Genomic DNA, 22006 nt, shown 5'->3' with positions numbered 1-22006 from the left:
CCTTTTCCGAACCCGCTCTTCCCCTTGGAGCCTCGGCCTTGGTGAGCTCGGCTCCGACATCTGCCTCGGAGACTTCCCTTTCGGTGGTCCCTGGAGTTCCTAGCTCTTGAACGGGTTCTCTCGGACCTTCCTGGGAGGGGAGCATTCGAGGTGATGAAGAGTGCTGGCCACTGGTATCAGCCAGCAGTCTGTTCCCTTAGCTCCTCCCTCTGTAGTGCCTGTTGACATCTCTGCCACTTCTCTTGCTACAGGACCCAGAGATCCTCCGCCTCAGGTTTCCCCATTGGGAATTTCCACGTCTTCCGAGGATTCTCCTGATGTTTGGGGAGATCCTCGTAGAAAGAGTAGTTGTAAGAGGAAACATAAAGACTCCGCCGAGTCAATCACTACTGATACTGACTTAGATGAGTCAGAGGGATCCCCAAGATCCCCTCTGAGGATGTCTCCTTCTCAGACATCCTAGAACTCCTTAAACAGAGGGAAACTGGCCCACCAATAATCCCTCTGAGGATGAGTCAGTATACCTAGAGGCGTTTGGATCTCGGCCCTCCACCTCCTGGGTGTCTCCGCCTTCGACCCCTTATGCAAGTTATTGCCCGAAGGCGTGGGCTGCTCCTGACTCTGTAGAGCCAGTCCCTAGGAGGCCTTCAAAATTTATTACTGCCCGTGTGATAAGCAATTCCTCACTAAGGGTGTCCCGCTGATGCCATGGTGGTGGCTGCTGCCACCAAGAAGGAACTTGCAGATCCTTCCGTGCCGTCCATCCTCCTAATAAGGACTCTAGGACCATGGATAGGTACGGTAAGTGGATGTTTTCCTCAGCGACCTTTGCTATGCGTTCGCTGAATTACCTATGTCACTTCACCAGACTCCAAAGGGATATCCTTAAGGAGCTAGGTGATGTTGTACAGGATCCTACAGCTGCAGGAGCTCAGGAAAAATTGCTTCGCAGCTAGGAACCCTTAATTCCATTGCAAACTCCTCCATGCTTATATCATATGCTGCTGATGGAGCAGTAGGCAGGTACAGGTGTGGCCCTTAGACGCCAAGCCTGGATGAGGCTATGTGACTTTGCAGATCCCTTTAAGGCGTCCTTCACAAATTCTCCCTTTGATGGGTCAGCTTTGTTTGGCCCTCAAGTGAAGGAAACTTTGACCAGGTGTGAGCAGGACGGCAAGACTCTTTCTGCCTTAGGAGTCCGTTTTTCCACCCCTTCTAGACCTTACCCCAAAGGACAGAAAGGTGGCAAAATGTGGTTCCGCAAATCCCAAGGAGTCACGCCGGATTCACGTGGTCAGTTTACCCCTAGAGGCAGAGGGGGTAACAACAACAGACGCCGCTCTAGAGGCAGAGGGGGTCCAAAAACCCAGGGAAAGAGGGAGCCTCTCTCTGACAAGCCCTTTCAGCATCGCTGAGATGTTGCCCGGCTGTCCATCCTTGGAGGCAGTCGGGAAGACTATCGCTGTACCCAGAAGCCTGGCGTTCCCTCACTCAAGACAGATGGGTACAGTCGATCATATCCGAGGGTTACAAAATTCCTTTCGAGGAAACTCCTTTCTATCACTCAAATTCCCTTCCAGATGTACCACCCGGTCTAAGGGAAATTGCAGAGTTAGAAGTCTTAAAACTTCTGCAAAAGAGCCATTCAGCCAGTTACGACAGATCATTCAGAGCCGGAATCTACTCAAGGTTCTTTTTGGTCCCCAAAAAGACGGGAGACTGGAGACCAATATTGGATCTCAGCAGACTCAATAAGTCTGTGAGGAAGACAAGATTCCGAATGGTCACTCTTCAGTCAATTCTGCCCTTCTTACAGAAGGACAACTGGATGTGCTCAATAGATCTTCAGGATGCGTACTATCACATCAAAATCCACAGACGCTCCAGGAGATTTCTCCGCTTTCGGCTGGGGTCCAGTCATTTCCAGTTCAGAGCCCTGCCCTTTGGTCTCACTACAGCCCCAGAGTGTTCACCAAATGCATGGCAGTGGTCACGGCTCACCTGAGACGTCAAGGATTCCAGGTGTTTCCGTATCTCGACGACTGGCTCCTTTCAGCCACCACCAGGCATCAGCTTATTCAAGCCAGGGATTACACAATAAAGCTTTGTACTCTTTTGGGCATCTCGATAAACTTGAAAAGTCATCCTTATCGCCCTGCCAGTCTATTACTTTCATAGGCAAACTTAAACACTGTTCGGATGTCAGCTACCCTTACAGATCAAAGAGTTTCAGACATTCAAAGTCAAGTCAGGATCATTCTAGCCAACAAGAAAGTACAGGCCAGAATGGTTCTAAAGGTATTAGGCCTCATGGCTGCGGCCATTACTCTTCTTCCTTGGCTCGCTTCTACATGCGCCTTCTTCAGTGGATGCTGTTCACACAGTGGTCGTACCAACAACTTCCAATGCGTCACCAGATTCTGGTGACACAGACTTGCAAAGATCATCTTGCTTGGTGGATCACATCTCCCCAGGTTCACCAAGGCAGACACTTTGTACCCCCATCCCCGGTAGCCACTGTCACCACGGATGCCTCACTGATCGGGTGGGGGGTTCATTATCAGGGCAGGATGGTTCATGGGACGTGGCAGCCGTTCGAATACCACCTGCACATAAATGTCCTGGAGATGAGAGCAGTGCTTTTAACGTTGCAAGCCCTCAACGACTTTCTTCCCGTAGGGACAATTGCAGTCCACACAGACAACATGTCTGTAGTTTGGTATATCAACAAACAGGGCGGAACCAAGTCCTACCCCTTGTGTCGAGAAGCGCTCAGACTATGGCAATGGGCAATCTCCTCTCATCGGTTTCTGGTAGCAACGCATATCCCTGGGAAAACCAACATTGTAGCGGACAGATTGAGCAGAGCTATTCTCATGCCTCACGAGTGGTCTCTCAAGCAATCTATAGCGGAAGAGATTTTTCTGGAATGGGGTCGTCCATGTTGCGATCTTTTGCTACTCCCCAAAACAGCAAATGCCCAGACTTCTTCTCTCTTCCCTCTTCCAGGCCATGCCCCAGAGACACTCTGACCCAGGATTGGCCCCAGGGACTTCTTTATGCCTTCCTCCATTTCCTCTGATCCCTCAAGTTATCCAGAAGGCAACCGCTTTGAGAGCCAAATTGATTCTCATTGCCCCTTACTGGCCTCGACAAGTTTGGTTCCGTTCCTCCATCATCACCTTTTGGTGCAGCCGTGGCATCTGGACCCAGTGCCAGATCTTCTGATTCACCAATCCGGTCAGCTGCACCGGTCTATCCCTTCTCTCAACCTCACAGCATGGTTGCTCCACTTCCTTCCTTAGCCAGGCTTCCTTTGATCTCTAACCCAGTTAGAGACATCATAGTAGCTTCTTTAAAATCCTCTACCAGGAGGATTTATGCAAGCAAATGGAAACGTTTCTCTTATTGGGCTAAGGCCAAGAGTATTGATCCTTTCACTGCCCCTGTTCAGGCAGTCCTGGACTTCTTAGCAGAGATTTTTCATGCAGGCTCCTCTTCTTCCACAGTCAGAGTTCAATTGGCTGCTATCTCGAACTTTCATGTCGGGATCGCAGATCACAATATTATGTCCCATAGGCTCTGCAGGGCCTTCTTGAAAGGAATTTTCCTGCTAAAGCCTCCAATCAGGAATCCTCCTCCTCAGTGGGATCTAAATTTAGTGCTGACATCCTTGATTCTTCCCCTTCGAGCCAGCTGTTTCTTGTTCCCTGAAATTTCTTTCTTGGAAAACTTTATTCCTAGTGGCTATTACATCGGCCAGGAGGGTGTCTGAACTTCATGCTCTATCGGTTCGACCCCTATTTGGTTTTTCACAAAGACAGAGTATCATTGAGAACTAATCCGACCTTTTGCCTAAGGTCGCCTCAAAGACCAATTTGAATCAATCCATTGATCTCCCTGTATTTTTCCCAAACTATTCAGACAGAGCCGAACAAAAACTACATTATCTTGATGTCCACCGTCAACTCAGATATTATTTGGACAGAACAAAAAAATTTAGGAAATCTGATCAACTTTTTGTTTCCTATGCGGATAATAAGAAAGGCCTTCCTGTTTCTAAAGTGACCTTGTCTAGATGGCTTTCTTCGGTCATCTCTGAAATTTATCTACTCAGTGGAAAACAGCTGTGCTCAAAACCTAAAGCACATTCAACTAGGAGCTTAGCTACTTCTACAGCCTTTCAAGCTAGACTTCCTTTAGACACTATTTGTGCAGCGGCCACTTGGGCCACTCCTCATACTTTTGTTTCCCACTACAAATTGGACTTGGCCTCCAGGGACAGAGCCAGTTTTGGCTCTACAGTCCTCAAGAGTCTGTTCCATTGAGCCACCCAGGATAGAGGTGCTAGGGACGCGGTCCCATCAAGCAAGAATGAAGGCGAGATTGACAACTTAACATTAAGAAGTTATGTACCTACCATAACGTTCCATGTTAGTTGTCTTCTCTCGCCTTCTTTCTTGCGACCCTCCCTCCTTCCCCAGGCCTGGACAGACCTTTCTATAAGAAATTATTATGCTGAAGACCATTCAGACCTGGTCCTTCTTCCATCCTGTAAGTTTTCTTTCTTCCTTTTGGAAGTGTTTTTATGCTTGGTGCTATTGCCCTTTGTCATCAAACGAGATCTGGGTACTTACCGCCTTGCATCATGGGATATGGGGCTGCCTCGAGCTGGTAAAAGTGACTCTCGAGCTTAGCAAGTGCCGAGTCGGAGCTGAGGATCGGCTCCGAACCCATCAAGCAAGAAAGAAGGCGAGAGAAGACAACTAACATGGAACGTTATGGTAGGTACATAACTTCTTATTATTAAAACATTCTAACAATCTGGCATAGTACCGGTCAATTGTTTTACCTTCTTGTTGGATGCATTGATTAATGCAAGTCCAGTCTGCTCTAGGTTTCCATTTTTCAGAGATGCGGTCTGTCAGACCTTTTACTCTGGTGTGTAATTCTGCGCTGCTATGTGGGAGGGGTCTTTGTGCAGCGTCACGGGGATTCTAGTTCTCACTAATCATGTACCAATCTGGCCCTACAATCTGTCTAACTACCTTTTCTATTTCTTCTCCATTTAGGTTATAACTCAGCCTCATTCTTTGTAAATCTTCTGAGAATTTTCTAAAATTAACCTTTGGAATGGGGAATTCCCTCAGTGGCTTTCCAGATGTCTTCTTGAGTCCAAGGTCTATACACTAAAATAGTTGGGTCCTGATTGTCTTGACCTGTCTGAGGATTGGGTACTTCTATAAGTGATCATATTTCTTCTTCTTCACTTATATATTGTGAATTCTTAACCATTTGCCATAACTCGATGCCTTCATCTGAGTTACCTGCCTTTGTTTGGGACTTGGTCTTGATGGGATCTCTAATTTTAGTTAGTTTTAGTTTCATAATATCTCTATCTTCAGTGACTACAGGATATCGTGGGGGTGGACTAACCTGTTCACTTGCTTCATATTTTGGTAAGGGAGGCGGAGGTGCTGATGCTATTGCTAAGTTATTATCCTCTTTATTTAAAAGCATTGCTTTTGAATTTTTGTTGTTTTGTTCCCTACGGTTTACTTCCTCAAGCCACCTGTGTGCCTGAGGAATTCTTAATCGACGTTGCTTTTTTACTCAACTTTTGGAATCGGTTTTGAGCTGTTTGATAAGTTTGATAAGTGAGGATTTTTCAAATTTTCAGTCAAATTCGTATTTATTAACCCATTTTGAATAATAAATAACATTGTCGGCGTGCTGCGACTGCATATATTTTGCGTCTTCCGTTAACAGCGGATTTTGGGGTCTTTTTGTGCAATTATTACCCATTTTGTTCTACCCTTTTATCGTTACGTAACTTTTCTCAGTTTTTTTAACGTGGTACCACGGATTTTGTTATAGTCTCTTCAGAATGACTGCCTACTTATTCTGTTTCTCCTGATCTATGACAAGACAGTAATCTTTTTTGTCCCTGACTTGCAAGAAAAATACAGTCTGACAAAAACAATACGCATCTAGTCCCTGATCTAAACAGAAAACAGGAAAAAGTAGATTTGCCTTACCTGAGCCTACGTGATTGATCACCGATTCGTGGAGACCCGTCCTTCAGTCGCAGATCAGAAAGTGGCTGGCCTCTTTTCAACGACAATTCAGTCGGAGGACTTCCCATATAAGAAGAACCGATTTGGTTTCTTCCCCGTACGGTTTCAACCACCTGGCCGTCTGATCCGAGGTGAAGAGAGGGTTCCGGCTCGAGGGACCAGTCTGTCAAAGGAAAAAACTTCAAAGACCAATACACGTTAGGTTCAAGCAAGGCACCCTTTATTACTTGCAGCAAGGAGACAAAGCATGTAGGCACAAGGTTTGTCTGAATTACTGGTGATTAGTATGTTATTTTTATACAGTTCTCTTCCTGTCACACAGAAAATGTTACTATTCTATTGCTGATGTAGTTAGACACAGCTTTCTGTATGTTCTACAGAAAATGTTACTAGACTTATAGCTGACTAGGTTAGATTATTTGCTAGCTTGCAAAACATTTTGAGAAAAACAACCTGGCCTCGGGCTTATTTTAGCCCATTTTAACTTTTCAATTCTTCAATTGTACTGTTCTAATACATGTATTACATTTTGTCTGGATTCAAGATACATTTCTAGCTTTAGTACAAGTAATGCTGACTATGGTTTATACTTTCAAGCATCTATTGTTTTCTTTATCAATGCTTCTAGCAGCTGCATACTTTCTCATAGCATAAACAGAAATGAATATCTCTTTGTTAAGTTTCATGACATTAGCAGAAATGAAATGTATCTTGTTATTTTCATGACATTAGCAGCAATGAAATGCTTCTTGTTAAGTTTCTAATAGCTGTACAGATTCATGCAGTGTGAACAGAATAAATGTATTAACCCTTTTAAACCTCGAATGCACTAAGCATACATATTCCTATTATATATTTTTCTAACACCCCCCCAGAAGATCACCAACTCCTGCATGGGACCTCATTTTTGTGTTGGAAAAGCTCACCCTGCCTCCATTTGAACCAGCAGCTACTGCGGCTATAAAGTTTTTATCTTGGAAAACAGCTTTCCTTCTGGCAATCACTTCAGCAAGAAGGGTTTCAGAACTACAGGCCTTCATGGCTGTGGAGCCTTTAATTACATTGTACCCAGACAGAGTGTCCCTCAGGACCAATCCTTCCTTTATGCCTAAGGTGGTATCCAGTGTGGCTCTTAACCAAACTATTCACCTGTTAACTTTTTACCCAAATCCGCAGAACAAGGGGGAGCGGATTCTGCATTCCTTGGACGTACACAGACAACTAAGATTCTACTTAAACAGGACCAAATCTGTAAGAAAGTCTGAGCAGCTACTGGTGGCATTTGCTGCAGGATCAGAGGGGAAGGCTATTTCAAAGCAGACTATTTCAAAGTGGATAAGCCACTGCATTTGTTTCTGCTATTTGCATCGTGGTAAACTGGTGCCCAAGGGAATCAGGTCACATTCCACCAGGGCTGCATCTACCTCAGCAGCTTTTCTCAGAGGGGTGCCAACCAAAGACATTCTAGAAGCTGCTACTTGGAGCTCTGTTCATACTTTTACAAAGCATTAACATTTGCCTCTCTTTTCTAAGTCCAGGGCAGGCTTTGCCATTGCAGTTCTGCAGGGCCTTATAGCCACTCCTAATGCTATTTAGTTCCAGCCTCCCATCCATAGCTTTGGGATTCTACCCAAATGTAATGACCGCAACAGTGAAACACGAAGAACATAGTACAGTTGTGTACACTTACCGTAAATGTAGTTTTTCGAGTGTTTTCACTGTTGCAGTCCGGGTTACCCACCCGCCATCCCCCTTTTTTCTAGAACTTTGCTTTCCTTCTTTATATTCTACAGCCTTTGGGGTGTATTTGCTTTTAGATGAAGGTTAATAGGTTCATAGGTTCATAGGTTGGTACTAGGCTATCAGCCCTAGGGCCTATACAAGCCTAGCCATAACAATTCCCTGGCTATTTCTTCCCACACTATTTACTTCCCTGGACCCCTGTCTAGCAGGGCGACTGACGTGATCCCCGGGGTGAATTTCCTTTCTCCCATCCAATCGTCAAGGTTCCTTTTGAAGAGGGCCAAAGAGGCACTCTGCTTGACATGTATGGGCAATCTATTCCAGAGTCTGGGGAGTCTCTGGGTCAGGAACCTATCCCTCCAGCATGTTTTGTTTATTGTGATGACAAGGTTTAGATCCCTGGAGCGTGTGGCTCTGAGTTATTGGGATTTCTTTAAGTTTAGCATGTCAGGTACAGCAAGGTACAGTTTATGTTGTTACAATTGCATATATATATATATATATATATATATATATATATATTTTTTTTTTTTTTTTTTGCTCCCCATTTGGGGGGCACCTGACATCTGGGGCAAGAAAAACTAAAGAAAATGGCGTCGGCTGCATGTTTTATACCCCTGACGACCTGACGTCATGGAAGAGGAGACAGCAACTGATGCAGGACCCAAGACTTTGATATTCAGGCCGACTGAGGGCAACCTGCCAGCAGATTACCCAAATGTAATGACTGCCACAGTGAATACAATCGAACATCTACATTTATGGTAAGTGTACACAACTGTACTTTACTTATCAGTTCATTTTCACTAATTAATGTTTAATTTTGGTTTTTGTGCAAACTTGAACAGATTATTGAAGGGGTCAATGGGGGAAATGATTGATTTTGGTGCTTGTGCATACTTGGACAGACTACCGAAGGGGTATTTGTGGGGGGAATTATTCATGCTTGCATCTTTTCAGTGCTCAAACTACTGAAGGGATTGTTGACGAAACTGTTTCATTCAAGTATCATTTGAGTGCTTGTGCATACATGGACAAACAAGTGAACTGATCATTGGGGAAAATTATTTATTTTGTTGTCAGTGAAATGCCTGTTCATACATGGACAACTGCTGAAGTGATCATCATGACATTTAGAGAAAGAAAGCAAACAGTGCAGCTACACTGCTTGGTGGGCAGCAATGCAGCAAAAACCAAACATAATTTTCATGTATAATCTTCTTGATTTTAAAACAAGGATATAGTAAATCCTTCGACTATGACTCACTGAAGATTAAACCCCTAATGATGAGGCTCACTGAAATTTAAGTGTTTTTTTGCAGAGTATCAGGCTCCCCTGCATCCCCAGTGTGGGGGTGAGTCACCTATAATCTCCAAATTTATATTGCTAGTCTCTTCTTGGTCATTGAAAAAAAGTAACATATGTCTCTGCCTCTCATGAAAGCAGTGTCGGGAGGGGGGGTGTACCTCTCAACTTCCTAGCTCAAGAAATCTGGGCAAAGCCTAAAATAATGAGGTCAAACGCCCAAAACAGGGACAGGTTTTAAATATTGCTCTTAAAACATTTAAACTTACAAGGTTGCTGTAATACAATTTGTATTAGTATTTATTTTCTAAAAGAAATTAAGTCTGAAACACAAATGTATGTCATTATTTAATAAGTTGAATCTTCCCTAATTTGGCAGAAAACCACAAATATTATGAGGTGAAAATTTGGACATTTTGCAAAAAAATCCAGACTGTTGAGAGGTATGGTCTGGGGTCGCAGCTAAGTTTTCAGTACATGTTGCTTAATACTTGTCTGTTTGTTCAGTAGGTGAACTAAGGAGAAAAATTTGTCAAAATGAGGCCTCAGTGTACTCTGTATTCTTAATAGGCCTCTTGAGGTCTCCATAAACGTGCCTTGAAATAATCATGATTACTTCAGATATGCAGAACAGCAAATTGTGCTGCCCAAATTATTATAATGTATATCTCAGCCAGAGGGTGGTATGGGGTTTGGTAACCTTTTTCCCTTTGGTGTGTGGTTTATTCTCTGCTAAAAGCATGCCCCAGTGGTATAATAGGATACTAGACACTTATACTGAGTGTGTTTACTGTTTAGCAACAGGGGTGTGCTCTACTAAACAGTATAAGCTATACCTCTGAGTGCCGCAGTTCATGGTTTTTCAGTGTTGTAGTTCATATTTACCACTCTATTAATAGTATAATTTGTTATGTTGCTGTTGGCATTTGACTGTAAGTGCAAAGAGATGTGGATTGTGCTGAATTGTGCTTTATTTTTTAATTAAATTGCTAAAGCCTTGTTGTGTTTGGTTATGCATTACATGACAGTTAAATGATTAGCTCTGAAAAATGCTTTGAAATTTCAATAAATCTTCCTGTTTGGACATGCTTTTGAGCCTCGTTGTGCATGTTTTTATGAAATGTTGTTGTCAGTGTAAATTTATTTTCCATCACCTGTTCACAAATTTTTTTTTTGTTCTGTAGGTAGGGGATGCAGTCGGGGGCACCAAATGGGGGTCTCTCCCTGGGCTCCAAATGGCCTAGCTACTCCACTGGCATTCAGCATAGTCTGTCTTGTAACATATCCTATAACATTTTTCTTTAAACCAACTTCTGTGATGCTGCCAAAAAGAAGGAAAACATTTGTCTTTTATTATTTCTGACAAACATTTTATTATCCTTATACTCCTACTGCCTGTACTGTAACTCACTCTCTCCCCCTCTTATTTTATACTCTTTCACCCTCAACTACCTTTGTTTTCTATTTCTCATCTGCGGCAGTATGGAAATGTTGCAGTATAATTGCTTTTAAGCCACTGGTTTTATTTTCGTTTGCCAGTGTTTGTTACTGTGTAATTCCCTTAATGAGAGCTGTTCCATTTTATTGTCCATTTCATGCTTTATGCTACTCTGTATACTCTTTTTACCACCAGTCACTCTGCATAAAGTAGCCACTGCTGTGTGCCAGTTCTGACACAACTGTCAGAAGTTCATTCGTCCTTGTTTTTTCTGTCGTTACCCTATACTAGTAAAACCTACAAAAAATGCAGCGTATGATTGTCTGTCCATCTGTTATGATTAGGCCTTTTGTATTAATGAAAGTTACTCTAATAGAATGTAAATGATATATCAGGAGATTGAGCAGACTTCTTACTTTGGTTATGGTTTCCGGTTTCTCTGGAAGAATTCATAAGAATGCTGCACTGGCCAGAGATAAAAGTCCTCAATCATTCTATGCCTCTACACTCTACATCTTCCAGGCAGAGGTAGCTATCGGGGGGTATCCTGACCAACACCTTGACCCCCCTCAACTACCTCGTCTTAATCTGAATGTGCCGTGGCTTCACAATACTCTTATCCCAAATAAGTGCAAGAATCAAGGGAAAAAACTAATTTCCTGCAAATCATTTGGCAATAAGCTATAGTGGTAAGAATTTACAAAGGAAATGGAGGTCACATTGGACCCTAAAAATCTGTTATGCGGAGATTTTGCTATTTTCATCTTGTCACAATCTTTATAAGAGCACTTGATAAAAAGGACTGATCCTACTGTATATCTTGGTCATGGCCATGACAAGGTTTTCAACCTTATTTTACTTAAGAGAATACTTGAAAAATGAAATGCACTAAAGGGCATTCCATACATAATTCATGAGCTCAAACATTTTCAAAGACTAGAAAAACATTGGAATGGAAAACGTGTGCTATTCAGAAAAGTTCAGGATCTGTAATTCTGCAGCATATTCTGAGTTCAAACAGCAGGTAGAAAATACCCATCAAGATGCAATGCAATGGCATACCATGTGAATTATCTTATTTCTTTAAAATATATGTGCCTGCACAGCTTTTTTGTTTTTATATTCTTTATTTATAATAATGTGTGGATTCTGTAGACTACACTACACCAGTGAAAACTGCTAGGTAATGGCAACTGCTTTTCACTTGGCCATGATTTCAGAGTACTATTTGCTGAATGCACTCTCTTTAAGCATCTATTTAAGGAAATTCTACTATATATCTGCTTTTTATTTTCTGAAGTCTGATCTGTTTAGATTGGTGCTGGTTAGAAAATTCATGTGACAGTAAGACAGTAACATTTCTAGAGATGACTTTTTTTGTAAGTTAGTATATCATAAAAATAAACCAATTAAACTTAGAAAATAACTGTGTAGCTTGTCTCAGAAATGAAGTCTGAGCTGGAACAGAGGAACAAGTTGATATCTGAGTTGAAGACAGAAGTGCACCGGTTGCAGCTGGAGTTGTATGCAGAACGAGAGCAGGCAAAGAGGTTTCAGAGTGAGAGAACAGAGATGCACGTGAAAACAAATGCTCTGCAACAGACACTACAGCAAACAAAAGTAGCACTGGAGTCCACACAGGCCAGAGTAAGTAACTTTAAAGTCTTTGATTGCATTAATAATCTTAACTTCAGTTTCAGTCCTCAGATAATAAATTTCAACTACTCATCAGCTCAACTTTTTGGACACATGCTTATCACTGCTGCACTATTGGTTGGAATGTTACTGACGGAACACTACTCTGTGGCACGCACAAACAACTTGGCTGTTCCCTTTATTAATTCTATACCACATTCTGTATTGTAGCATTTATTTCATGTATATTATTTTTATTAGTTAACTACTCATTAGTTAATTAATGTATTTGATTGTTTACTGGTGTAATTTGTTTGGTCCAGTTTCAGCCACTGACCAGAAGAAATACGTACAGAGCAGTGAAATGTATTTAACATAGCAATAAACAAAATATACATATCAGGAATTATATGCAGAGAGAGATGAAGACATACACTAGAAAAATTATATACTCTCTAAGTACATTGGTACAATATCGACAGTACATGTTTAATGACAATGATTGCAAAACTGAAATTGCATTAAAACAATTACAACTTTAAAAAATCACCCTACAGTATAGAAGAAGAGAGGTGGAAATAGATGGAGACGAGTTTATTAGCAATCATTAATGCCTGACATGGCAAGTGTTAGAGAGAAATGACGGATCACACAGTAGCATTTTGAGGCTTGATGCCATAGGCAGAGGGCATCCCCATCCCTGGAAGGTCCATTATATGTTTATCATTAGACAACTGTTGCAGTAGAATATAGTTATGTAGGACATATCCTACCAAGGACTGGACATTCAGCCAGTATACCAACATTTTTAGGCACTTTCCACACAGCTTGATGACATGCTGATATAAAACCAGATGTGTGGATGCCAAAATTCAGAACTGTCTTTCTATTGAAGATTTTGGTCTGAGTCAGTCTTGTCTGCATCTTTAGTGGTTCGGTGGTTGGCTTGTTCAAACTTTTGGAGCAGCTGAGTACCTCTTGGGGGACTTTCCTTCCATTTTTTTGTGAAGGTTGTTATTTACTGTTGCTTATGCCTGGAAGAAAAGGAAAGAATCAGTGTAGAAAACAAATTCCTTACAAAGATTACCACACAGCTTGGTTATCTCATTTACAGGAGGTGCAGTGTTTACTCATTTAGTATTTGTTTATCTCTTACAGTAAAAACTGTTAGGGTCTGTTCCCTTAACATTCGTCTTGAGAATGAGTGGCTTAAGGCCCTAACAAAACCAACTGTGGATGCCAGTGCTTGTACCTCAGACACCCCCACCAGTTCCTAAAAAAAAGAAGACACATATCTGAAGTAGCTTCTCCTTCACTCTGTCTCCGCCCAGCTCTTGAAAGAAGACTCTGCTTTGGTCCTTTTATAGTCCTCAGTCCATTGGTCTCTTTCTTCTCACCCTTCTAGTTCTAGTCCTAGGAACACTATTAAGGGTTGGGAGTCTAGTGTATCCCTTTTGGCTGGATGTACACCCATAACCAAGAAGGGAGATCCACACATAGTGATAGCCAAAGGATCAGATAGCATCCCTCAAATGATGGTGAAAGAAGAGGTACCAGCTCCAGTACTGAGGTTCATATATCTGATACGATTCATACATTGGCTTTAGACAGTCCAAAAAAGAAAATGCATAAAACAAAACATCTCTCCTTCAACTCCATCTTTTAGAAAGTCTAAAGAAGAGTTATAGTCCTTTGCTAAAGGTCTTTTTAAGGCTTTTCACTCATTATAGTCTGACTCCCCCGCTAATTTCCATCTTGTCTTCGTTGACTCCTTAAAGTCAAAGTCTGAAGAATGTTTTTCATCAGATTCTCCAGTAGAAGAAATTTTATTTTCAGACACCAGTGGCAGAATTAAAAACTTGTTTAAATCAGAAGAAAGAGATATCTGAGTCCCACAATCTTTTGCATGTAGAGACCCCCTAAGCTTTTGGCCTTCCCTGCTGTAATAGGTGTTTTGGAAGATGCCTATAATGCAACTTGCCCTTCACCTGACATTCAGCCCTCTGCACCAAGAAGTATAACAGGATTTTTGAAGTTCCAGAGACCCATAGGTTGCTTTTTCTCAGCCATGTGGCTGACTCATCTGTTATATCCTAACCAAAGATGCTAGTTCTGAACATCTGATGGCTAGTAATCTTGTGACTTATGATAAGGATGGAAGCTTTTGAGAGGTTTGGGAAGAACATTTATACTTCCTGTCACTCTGCCAGCCCAGCTGTCTGGAATTGTGTAAATAATTCTGTGTCATTTGTAAATATTGATATGATTTATACAGAACTGTTTGTTATGTACTGAGCTTCAAGAATGCAACCACAGCATACCCTGCTGGAACATAGGAGATTAACTTACAAAACTTCAAGAAAATAAGTTGAAATTAAGTTGTTTTATGACTGTGTTATAAAAGTTAGTTTCAGTTCAGCAAGGAGACAGGATGTCTAGAACTAGGGTGTCTTCTGCATGCATTGTTTTGTAAGTGTTTTATTATTTTATGACTTTCAAGATCTGCAAACTTCTGAGAGATATGTACTTTTAACACAAAGGTGTTAAATTCTTAGTTTCTGTTTTAGCCTGGGAACTGAAGTCAGGTGACTGACAAAAAGTGATGTCATCCAAGCTAACCCAGCAGTAACATTTTATATTGATTTAAGAACTCTGTCAGAGAGAGACCGTGCATTTTGTATTTTGTCTTTGACCTGGAAACATCCACTCATCATCATCACCATCTGCACTTGCTTTGCTCTGTAAGTAAGTTTCTTAGGGCATAGTAACTCTTTTAGATATTGATAGGAATATAGTAAAGATTTGTTTAGATGTTTTCTGTATTTATTTGGGACTGTCCTGCAATGTTGTTTTAAAATATTTCCTGTGATTTTGAGCTTTGAAGTTACTGTGCTGATTGACTGAGTATTGTCTTGTTCTTTTATTATTTATTATTAAATATATTTAAACCTATCTTTATGGCTGATATTTGTGAGACATATTTAAGCTCTTAAAGTACTTGTATATGTATTCGGTGACACTGTACAGACCACTCCTAAATAGCCTTGCAAGTCTTGGTCAGACTACCATTTGGATAATAGTAACATTACACAGTAGGATTGGACACCCTTTGTTAAGGGCCTTAAATGTAGCTGATAAGGTGTTCTGGTGGCAGTGATAACTATCCTATAGTCTGGGCAGAAGGGGCCATAACTAGAAAACATGTGCCAGCCTCACCCAGGTGTGTGTTTGTGTATAAATCAAATTTCAAAATGTGTGTGTGTGTCAACTACTTGGGCAGGGACATGAAGCACTGGTTGAACAGAGAGAGTGTTGGGAGGACTTGGCTTGGAATCCTGGCTAAGGACTCAACTCTATAGCTGTGCCAGTGGGGAGTCTTACTGGGGATCTGGAGAAAGAGGGAGAAACCAGCCCCAGACTGACTGTGATCTCTGTGTGCTTAAGGGAAATTGGACTTTACTGTGTGTGTACTTGTCATCCTCCTAATGTGTAAATCCTTCACTGTTGTCACTGGTGAGGATTGAGGCTCATTGATTGCTGGACCAGTGCAGGGGCATCACACTTCCTCTATGGTTGCTTTTAGGGCTGTCAGATGTCAGCCTGACATGGCAAAATGTCAGCAAGCATCCTTTGCTAACATGAATAACGTTCTTGTGGATTCACTGTCATCAGATAGTAAATCCTCCATACTCAATACACTCTCATCTGTAACACAGGTTACTAAGCATTCTTTAAAATGTTCATATGATGCTGCTAATGCAGTTCATCCTGCAGCTGCAGCTATGTCAGTTATGCATGAATATGCATGATTTAAATCTCAGAATATGCCTGGGTATGTCAAGGCACACATTCTAGATGCTCCGTTGGACAGGAATTTACTGCTTGGTATTTCTTCAGCTGAAGTTTTGAAAAGATTTGATGGGAGGGGCAGACACAACCAAAAGGTCAACGTTTGAGGATGTCTTCCTTGTATCCAGAATTTTTCCTGGTATTTTATTTTTATAACTTGTATAACAACCCTATACTTACAAAATACTTTTTTGTGGGATTATTCTTTATTTCTTAAATATTTCTGTGTCTCGGTTATTGAATCATTATTAGACTGTGCTTTTGCTATTACTAATGCTGTTTCTTGAACAGCTGATTTGCATTATCCTTCGAATGAGAAGTTAAACCGAGGCCCCATCTGCCTAAATTGGCGGTAGCTCAGGTAGGTGTAAAAGATCCCACTGCACATATTAAAACGAGTAGGGTATTTTTCCCTGATTTCCTGGCCAATTTTCCTCCTATTAATTTAAGTACCACTTCAGGTCTTCCCTGAAAAGAGGCAATTAGCCTAGTGGGACTAACCTGATCAACAAAAGATAAATAAAAATAAAAAAAAAAATCAGTACATTAAACACTTACTTGGCTGGCTACATTCTCAGACTTTTCCATAGCATCTCACAGCTGAGATCTTGTATGCTTCCCTCCTTAAAAAGCTTGCTCTTTCCCCTCCTTCTGCTGACGTCAGTTAATAGAGTTACCTTCTTTCCTTCCCTCCTAACAAGTAATGATGAAAGTTGTTTTCCTGCCACTCAGAAATCTAAATAAAGTATTCTTTATAAAGTATATAAATGTTCAGCTAAGTTGGTGCAGGGAGTTGCAACTTGCCCCTTCATGGGTATTTCCCACCCTAGTCTGACAGTCCTGTAGATCCTTTAGTGAACTATGGTTGAAGGTGACTTCAGATTCTCAAGTGTGGAGAATCTGTAAACACTAAATGAAAACTCCAGCCAAGCTAGACCTTCCACTGAGTGACTTCTCAAGCCTCTTGTATCAGAGGCACATGGGATATATCCAAATGACCCTTATGAACATCAGGTGTTTCAGCTGTATGGACAGTCTCTGAAAAGTTTATAATTGGCAATAGAGTGACGTTTTCCCTTCAGGTATTCTGGAAAGTGAGACCTGAAAACTTAGGCCTTTCTTTCTAATATTCACACTCTTAAGCTACCTGTTTTACATTTTCTGTTTTTTTTTTTTTTTTTTTTTTTTATTTAATTTTATTTATTTAATTTTGTTTAGCAGGATAGAGCAGTGATTAAATGTGATAATTTGTAGGTTCATACGTACATAGTAGCAACAGAAAAGGAACATTACACTTGATCTTAACAAAAAGGCCAAGAAGCAATTTTTAAAGATATAACTAAAATATATAGTATAGTGACATGTAACATGGATATAGCATATTTACAAGAAGGTTTAAAAAGAAGTTGGATTAGTACTATACAATGCGTAAAACAGGTGTTGTAGGTGAAGTAAAAGTGGTCGAGCCAATTTAATGGACATAGTGTATACTGTACAAGTACGGAGGGAAACTTTTAGCAGTAAAGAGAGTAGAAATTGTAGAATACTAAGAGATGCAACAGAAGAGATAATAACAAAAGTGAATAATAGCTATTTAGTAGGGAATGGTTAGGGCATTTGGGGAAGCGGTAGGTATTAGTTTATATGCTGGAGAGGTTAGGAGTTTAAGCAGCCAGGGTTTTCTGAGAAGACTGTAATAGTGCAACCATGGGAGTTAGGTAACATGACCTGTGTTTTTTATACATGCACTTATTTGTTCAGTAAGGTATTGCATGAATTGATGTCTGAACTGTTTGCAGTCTCAGATTTCATTAAAAGCAGATGGCAAAGACTGACACAGTTTAGGGACAAGAACAGAGGAGCTGTAATCTGTGGAATGAAGTTTAGTGAATGGAGTTATGACAGTAACACCATCAGTGGATTGGCTTCTTAGGTTGTAGTGTGGGTTGGATGTAGTTAGTCTTATAGGTGGGGGGATGGTGTTGTGTGTTAGCACCAGAGCCAAGAAAGAGGTTAGCGCTACCTTAAATGAGAAGCCAATTTGCTTTTTCCAGGGGACTGCAGTGATGTTAGTGGGGTGACAGAAATCTCTACAGTGGTAGAAAAACAATGGGCACAGGAGGGAAAGTCTAGAAGAGTCTCTACTAGTGAGGTGAGTTGTGCTGAAATGACAGATATTATTAGAAAGAGATTGTAAGTTGGTAAGACACTGGTAAATAGGAGTACACTATATTCTTCTTGAGCAAGAAAGACAGCTTTACGTAATGCTGCTCTAGCAGGTTGTGAGAGGAAATCAGATATCTTTTGGGCCGAGAGTAGGAGGTAGTTGACTTTGATTCTGACTTTCTGAATGTGGTCCTGGAAGTTGAGGGGCTAGTCAAGGCAAATGCCAAGGTATCTAAATGATGTGGTGGACTCAGGTTGTTGTCTAGGTCCTTGTCCTTGTACCAGACATCATGGACTTTTTTTTTAATGGTTAAGAAGCATTTTTTTTTATTTTTTTGGAAAAATATCCATTTGCTTGGTTTTAGAAGGTCAGCTTGAAGTTGATTTTGGATAGTGTCATGAGAAGCATTAGATCCATAGATAACCATGTCATCAGTGTAAATGAGGAGTTGTAGATGAGGTAAGCCAAGAGGCAACTTATTCATAAAAATGGCGAATAATATTGCTGTATGAACTGATCCCCAAGGAACCCGTAAAAGACCAAAGGCTATATCAGATAAGACATCCCAATTTTAACTGTGAAAGTGTGGTTGGACAGAAATCTTTGAACCACTGGGTAGATTTAGAGCTTACACAGTATCTTGTAGTTGGAATAATAGGATGGAGTGATCAAGCAGGTCAAAGTCCCAGGAAACATCAATAAATAGTGTGAGGTTACCTTTTTACATGTTATAGAGGATGGCATTAGTGAGTCTTCAAAGAGCAGTCATGAAATTTGTACCTGCTCAAAAGTCCATGCTGTTTCTGAGAAAGTAGGGGGTGTTTGTCAAGGTAAGCGTTGAGTTGGTTGAAAATGATTTTTTCAAGGATTATACCAAGCTAGGAAAAAATTGAGACTGGAAAGATCTTGAAGACTGAAGAGGGGTTTTGATCTAGTGGTCCATGTCTGACAAAGGTTAATACCCTGATAGAGGACATTATATTGGTTGTTAGGCAAACATCGTAGATGTGTTGTAGTGGGGAGACTGTTAAATATTTACAGTGATAGAGAAAACAAGGGCTGAGGTTATCAGGACCAGAGGGAGAGACTCAGAGAATCTCTTCTAGTAGAAGTGCAGCTTGTGTGCTTTTGATTTTGGAGAAGTAAAAAGGTAGGAGGTATTATAGGGAATTTGGGTGAATTTGAGTGGAAGAGGATGTCATGTTCTTCTGTGTGTGAAGATTAGAGAATTGTTTGAGAAAAATCAGCAGGTGAAATATTTCCAGTGCAGCAAGGAAGGTTGCCAAGAGAGGAAAGCTCTTTAGGTGGATTTCTACGAGATAAAGTTATCTTGCACCAGAACTGTTTGGTGGAGTAAAGGAGGGTGACTTGTTTTGACATTAGTAATGTTCTGTAACTTTGTGTATGGCTCCCTTGAGTTAGGAGTGGTGTCATTTTTTTCCAGAATTTCCAGGCTTTGTCACAGAAATTCATTAAATGTTTCAACTCCTTTGAGAGCCGTTCAGTCTTGCAATCTTTAAATAGGCTAGAGATTAAGGGAAAGTGTGTATTTTGAATGTCTAGTAAAAGTTGTGAGCATAAGTTAGCAGCAGAGTTTTGGATGGATGAGTTTGAGAACTGGAAACTAGTATGTTGCAGCAAGATGGGCTTTCAGTTTAATTATTTTTGGGAAGTTTCTGTCTGAAGGAGATAATTCTAGATGAATATTTTAATCTAATGTTGTTAATCTTCCTTCATTCCTTACTGATCGGTCATTGGTTCCATCCTCGGAACTGAGTCGATGCCGTACCAAGCTTGCGTCAGCCAAAAACTCTCAAACTGAGGTTACCCATAGTGCCTCTCTCCCCAATACCTCAGATCTCATTTGCCGTGTACTTGTGAGTAGGTGTCAAGCCATTCACTCTCAGCTAAGTTTTCACTTTTTGATTAAAACCTTGATTTTTCTTGGATAATTCTTATTGTTTTGGTTTATAAACTCTTTGGATACTTGTAGATATCTCTCTTGTGCCTCCCGTTTTCTTCCCTTTACCGTTTGTGGTATTTTCCCTTACCATCGTTGGTACTCCCGCCCTTTACCCTCTTTGGTAATTGTTTGGGATACCATTGCTGGTACCCTCCATTTTCCCTTTCTTGTTAACCTTTGTTTTTTTTTTTTTTTTTTTTGTTACTGTTGGTGCAAGAATCTTGTTGTTTGTCTGAATTTAGCCTTTTGTTGTGATAGTGTGTTTATAGAGTTTGGTTATCTTGTTGTCTAGTTACGTCTGATAAAAAAGGCACTTCAGGTTTTATGGCCTGTGACCAGTGTGGCCGTAAAATGCCTAACTCGGATTTGCATGGATCGTGTGTATACTGTTTGGGAGTGCCCCACTTGTCGACTCAGCCTCCCTGTAAGATTTGTGTGGCCTTCAGTACCCGCACCCTAAATGAGAGACGTAACAAGCTGATTCTGAAAGGTTTGCTTAAAACTCCTTTTTCAGAGGCTCTTTCTGCGTTGTTGGGTTAACCCCCTGTCAAAAAGGATTCCAAGAAGAGGAGCCTTTCTGTTCCCTCTTCCTCCAGAAATCCTGAATTTAAAAGTTCAGAGCCTAGACCTGAACTCCCTAAAGTGGCTGCAGTTCCCTCGGCACTAGGGTTCAAAACCCTTTCTTTGGTGCCAGCTGCAGAACAGAAATCAGATTTGACTATTCTCTTTCGGCATCGACTTCTTCGATGCCGACCACAGCACAGACATTAGACCTGACTCATATGGTACCGTACTCTTTTGCATCGTTACCTATGGTATCAACCACTACTGCACCAACCAAGACTCTTCCTTTGGTACAGACAATAGCTTTCCCACGCCGGTCACCCCCCCTACTGGATTTTCTCTGGGTACATTGATCACGGTGTAGAATGGAGAACCCATGCCTCGGACCAGATACTCCCCATCGATGGATCCCTTTCCAGGACAATACAGTCCTTTCCAGGAATGTCCAGACTCCCCATCGGGGGATATCCACCAGATCCTCCAGGAGCCTATCAGAGTTAGACGTGGCCAGACTTGTGGATCAACTATTGGTGGCTAGGGGTTTACCTTCACTCCCTAAACCCTCTATCCCACCTGTAACAGAGGAGTTCTCTCCACAGGCTCCATCATACACTCCTCCTTCGGCCGCCATGGATCTGAAGCTCCCAGTTCTGACGTCTTTCCCAGTTCCACCAGCTTCAGTCCCACCAGTACCCTTGTCTGTGGCACCGGAGGTCACCCTTTGGACTTCGGCACCTTCGGACCCGAGCCATCCTCGTTGTCGTGACTGGGCTGCCGGTACCAAGGACCCTAGCCCAGTGCCGATTTTTTTCTATGGTGCCGTGTTCTACGGCCTTGATGACCACTATGGCATCGAGTTACCCCAAGGTTCCTCTCCTGCTGGCAGGTTTGTTGGAGTGGGATGTGACCCCAGTTCCGAGGTTGTCATTCTTGGTTCTGGGCTACCATCCCTCTTCAGGTGGACCTGCTTTCCAGGTGATGGAAAAGGCATTGGCCTCTGCAGGCTCACAGCTGGCCCCTCCGACGTCGGTACAACTTGTTTATACCCCCCCCAGACCTCAGTTGACAGAGACTGCCACACTTCTGGATACCGGGTACTAGAGCCGCAAGAAACTCTCACGCAGGACAACCCCTCTTCAGGGTCCTCTTTGGAAGCCCCCATTGAAGAGGTTTTGTGGAAAAGAGCATGCAGGATGAAGTACATGGACTCTGCTGAAAAGTCTCTCATGGAAGACACAGACTGTTGATGAAGGGGAAGGGCCCA

General features: G+C 41.7%; 1 protein-coding gene across 4 annotated transcripts in view; it reads left to right on the top strand.

Annotated features, from left to right (window-relative positions):
- Nucleotides 1-22006, top strand: part of CCDC27 (coiled-coil domain containing 27) — a 1043518-nt gene that overhangs the window by 872532 nt on the left and 148980 nt on the right. For 3 of the 4 annotated variants that reach the window (XM_044062953.1, XM_044062952.1, XM_044062951.1), the window contains one exon: nt 11999-12211. The exons of the other annotated variant lie outside the window; for it this stretch is intronic. In XM_044062953.1, coding sequence (XP_043918888.1) covers nt 11999-12211 — 213 coding nt within the window. The remainder of the gene's footprint in view (nt 1-11998; nt 12212-22006) is intronic. 4 annotated transcript variants of the gene reach the window in all.

The sequence above is a fragment of the Protopterus annectens genome, chromosome 2.part1 (genome assembly GCF_019279795.1).
Source record: "Protopterus annectens isolate FY-2018-M chromosome 2.part1, PAN1.0, whole genome shotgun sequence".
NCBI lineage: Eukaryota > Metazoa > Chordata > Ceratodontiformes > Protopteridae > Protopterus > Protopterus annectens.
This window is presented reverse-complemented; position numbering and strand designations above follow the sequence as displayed.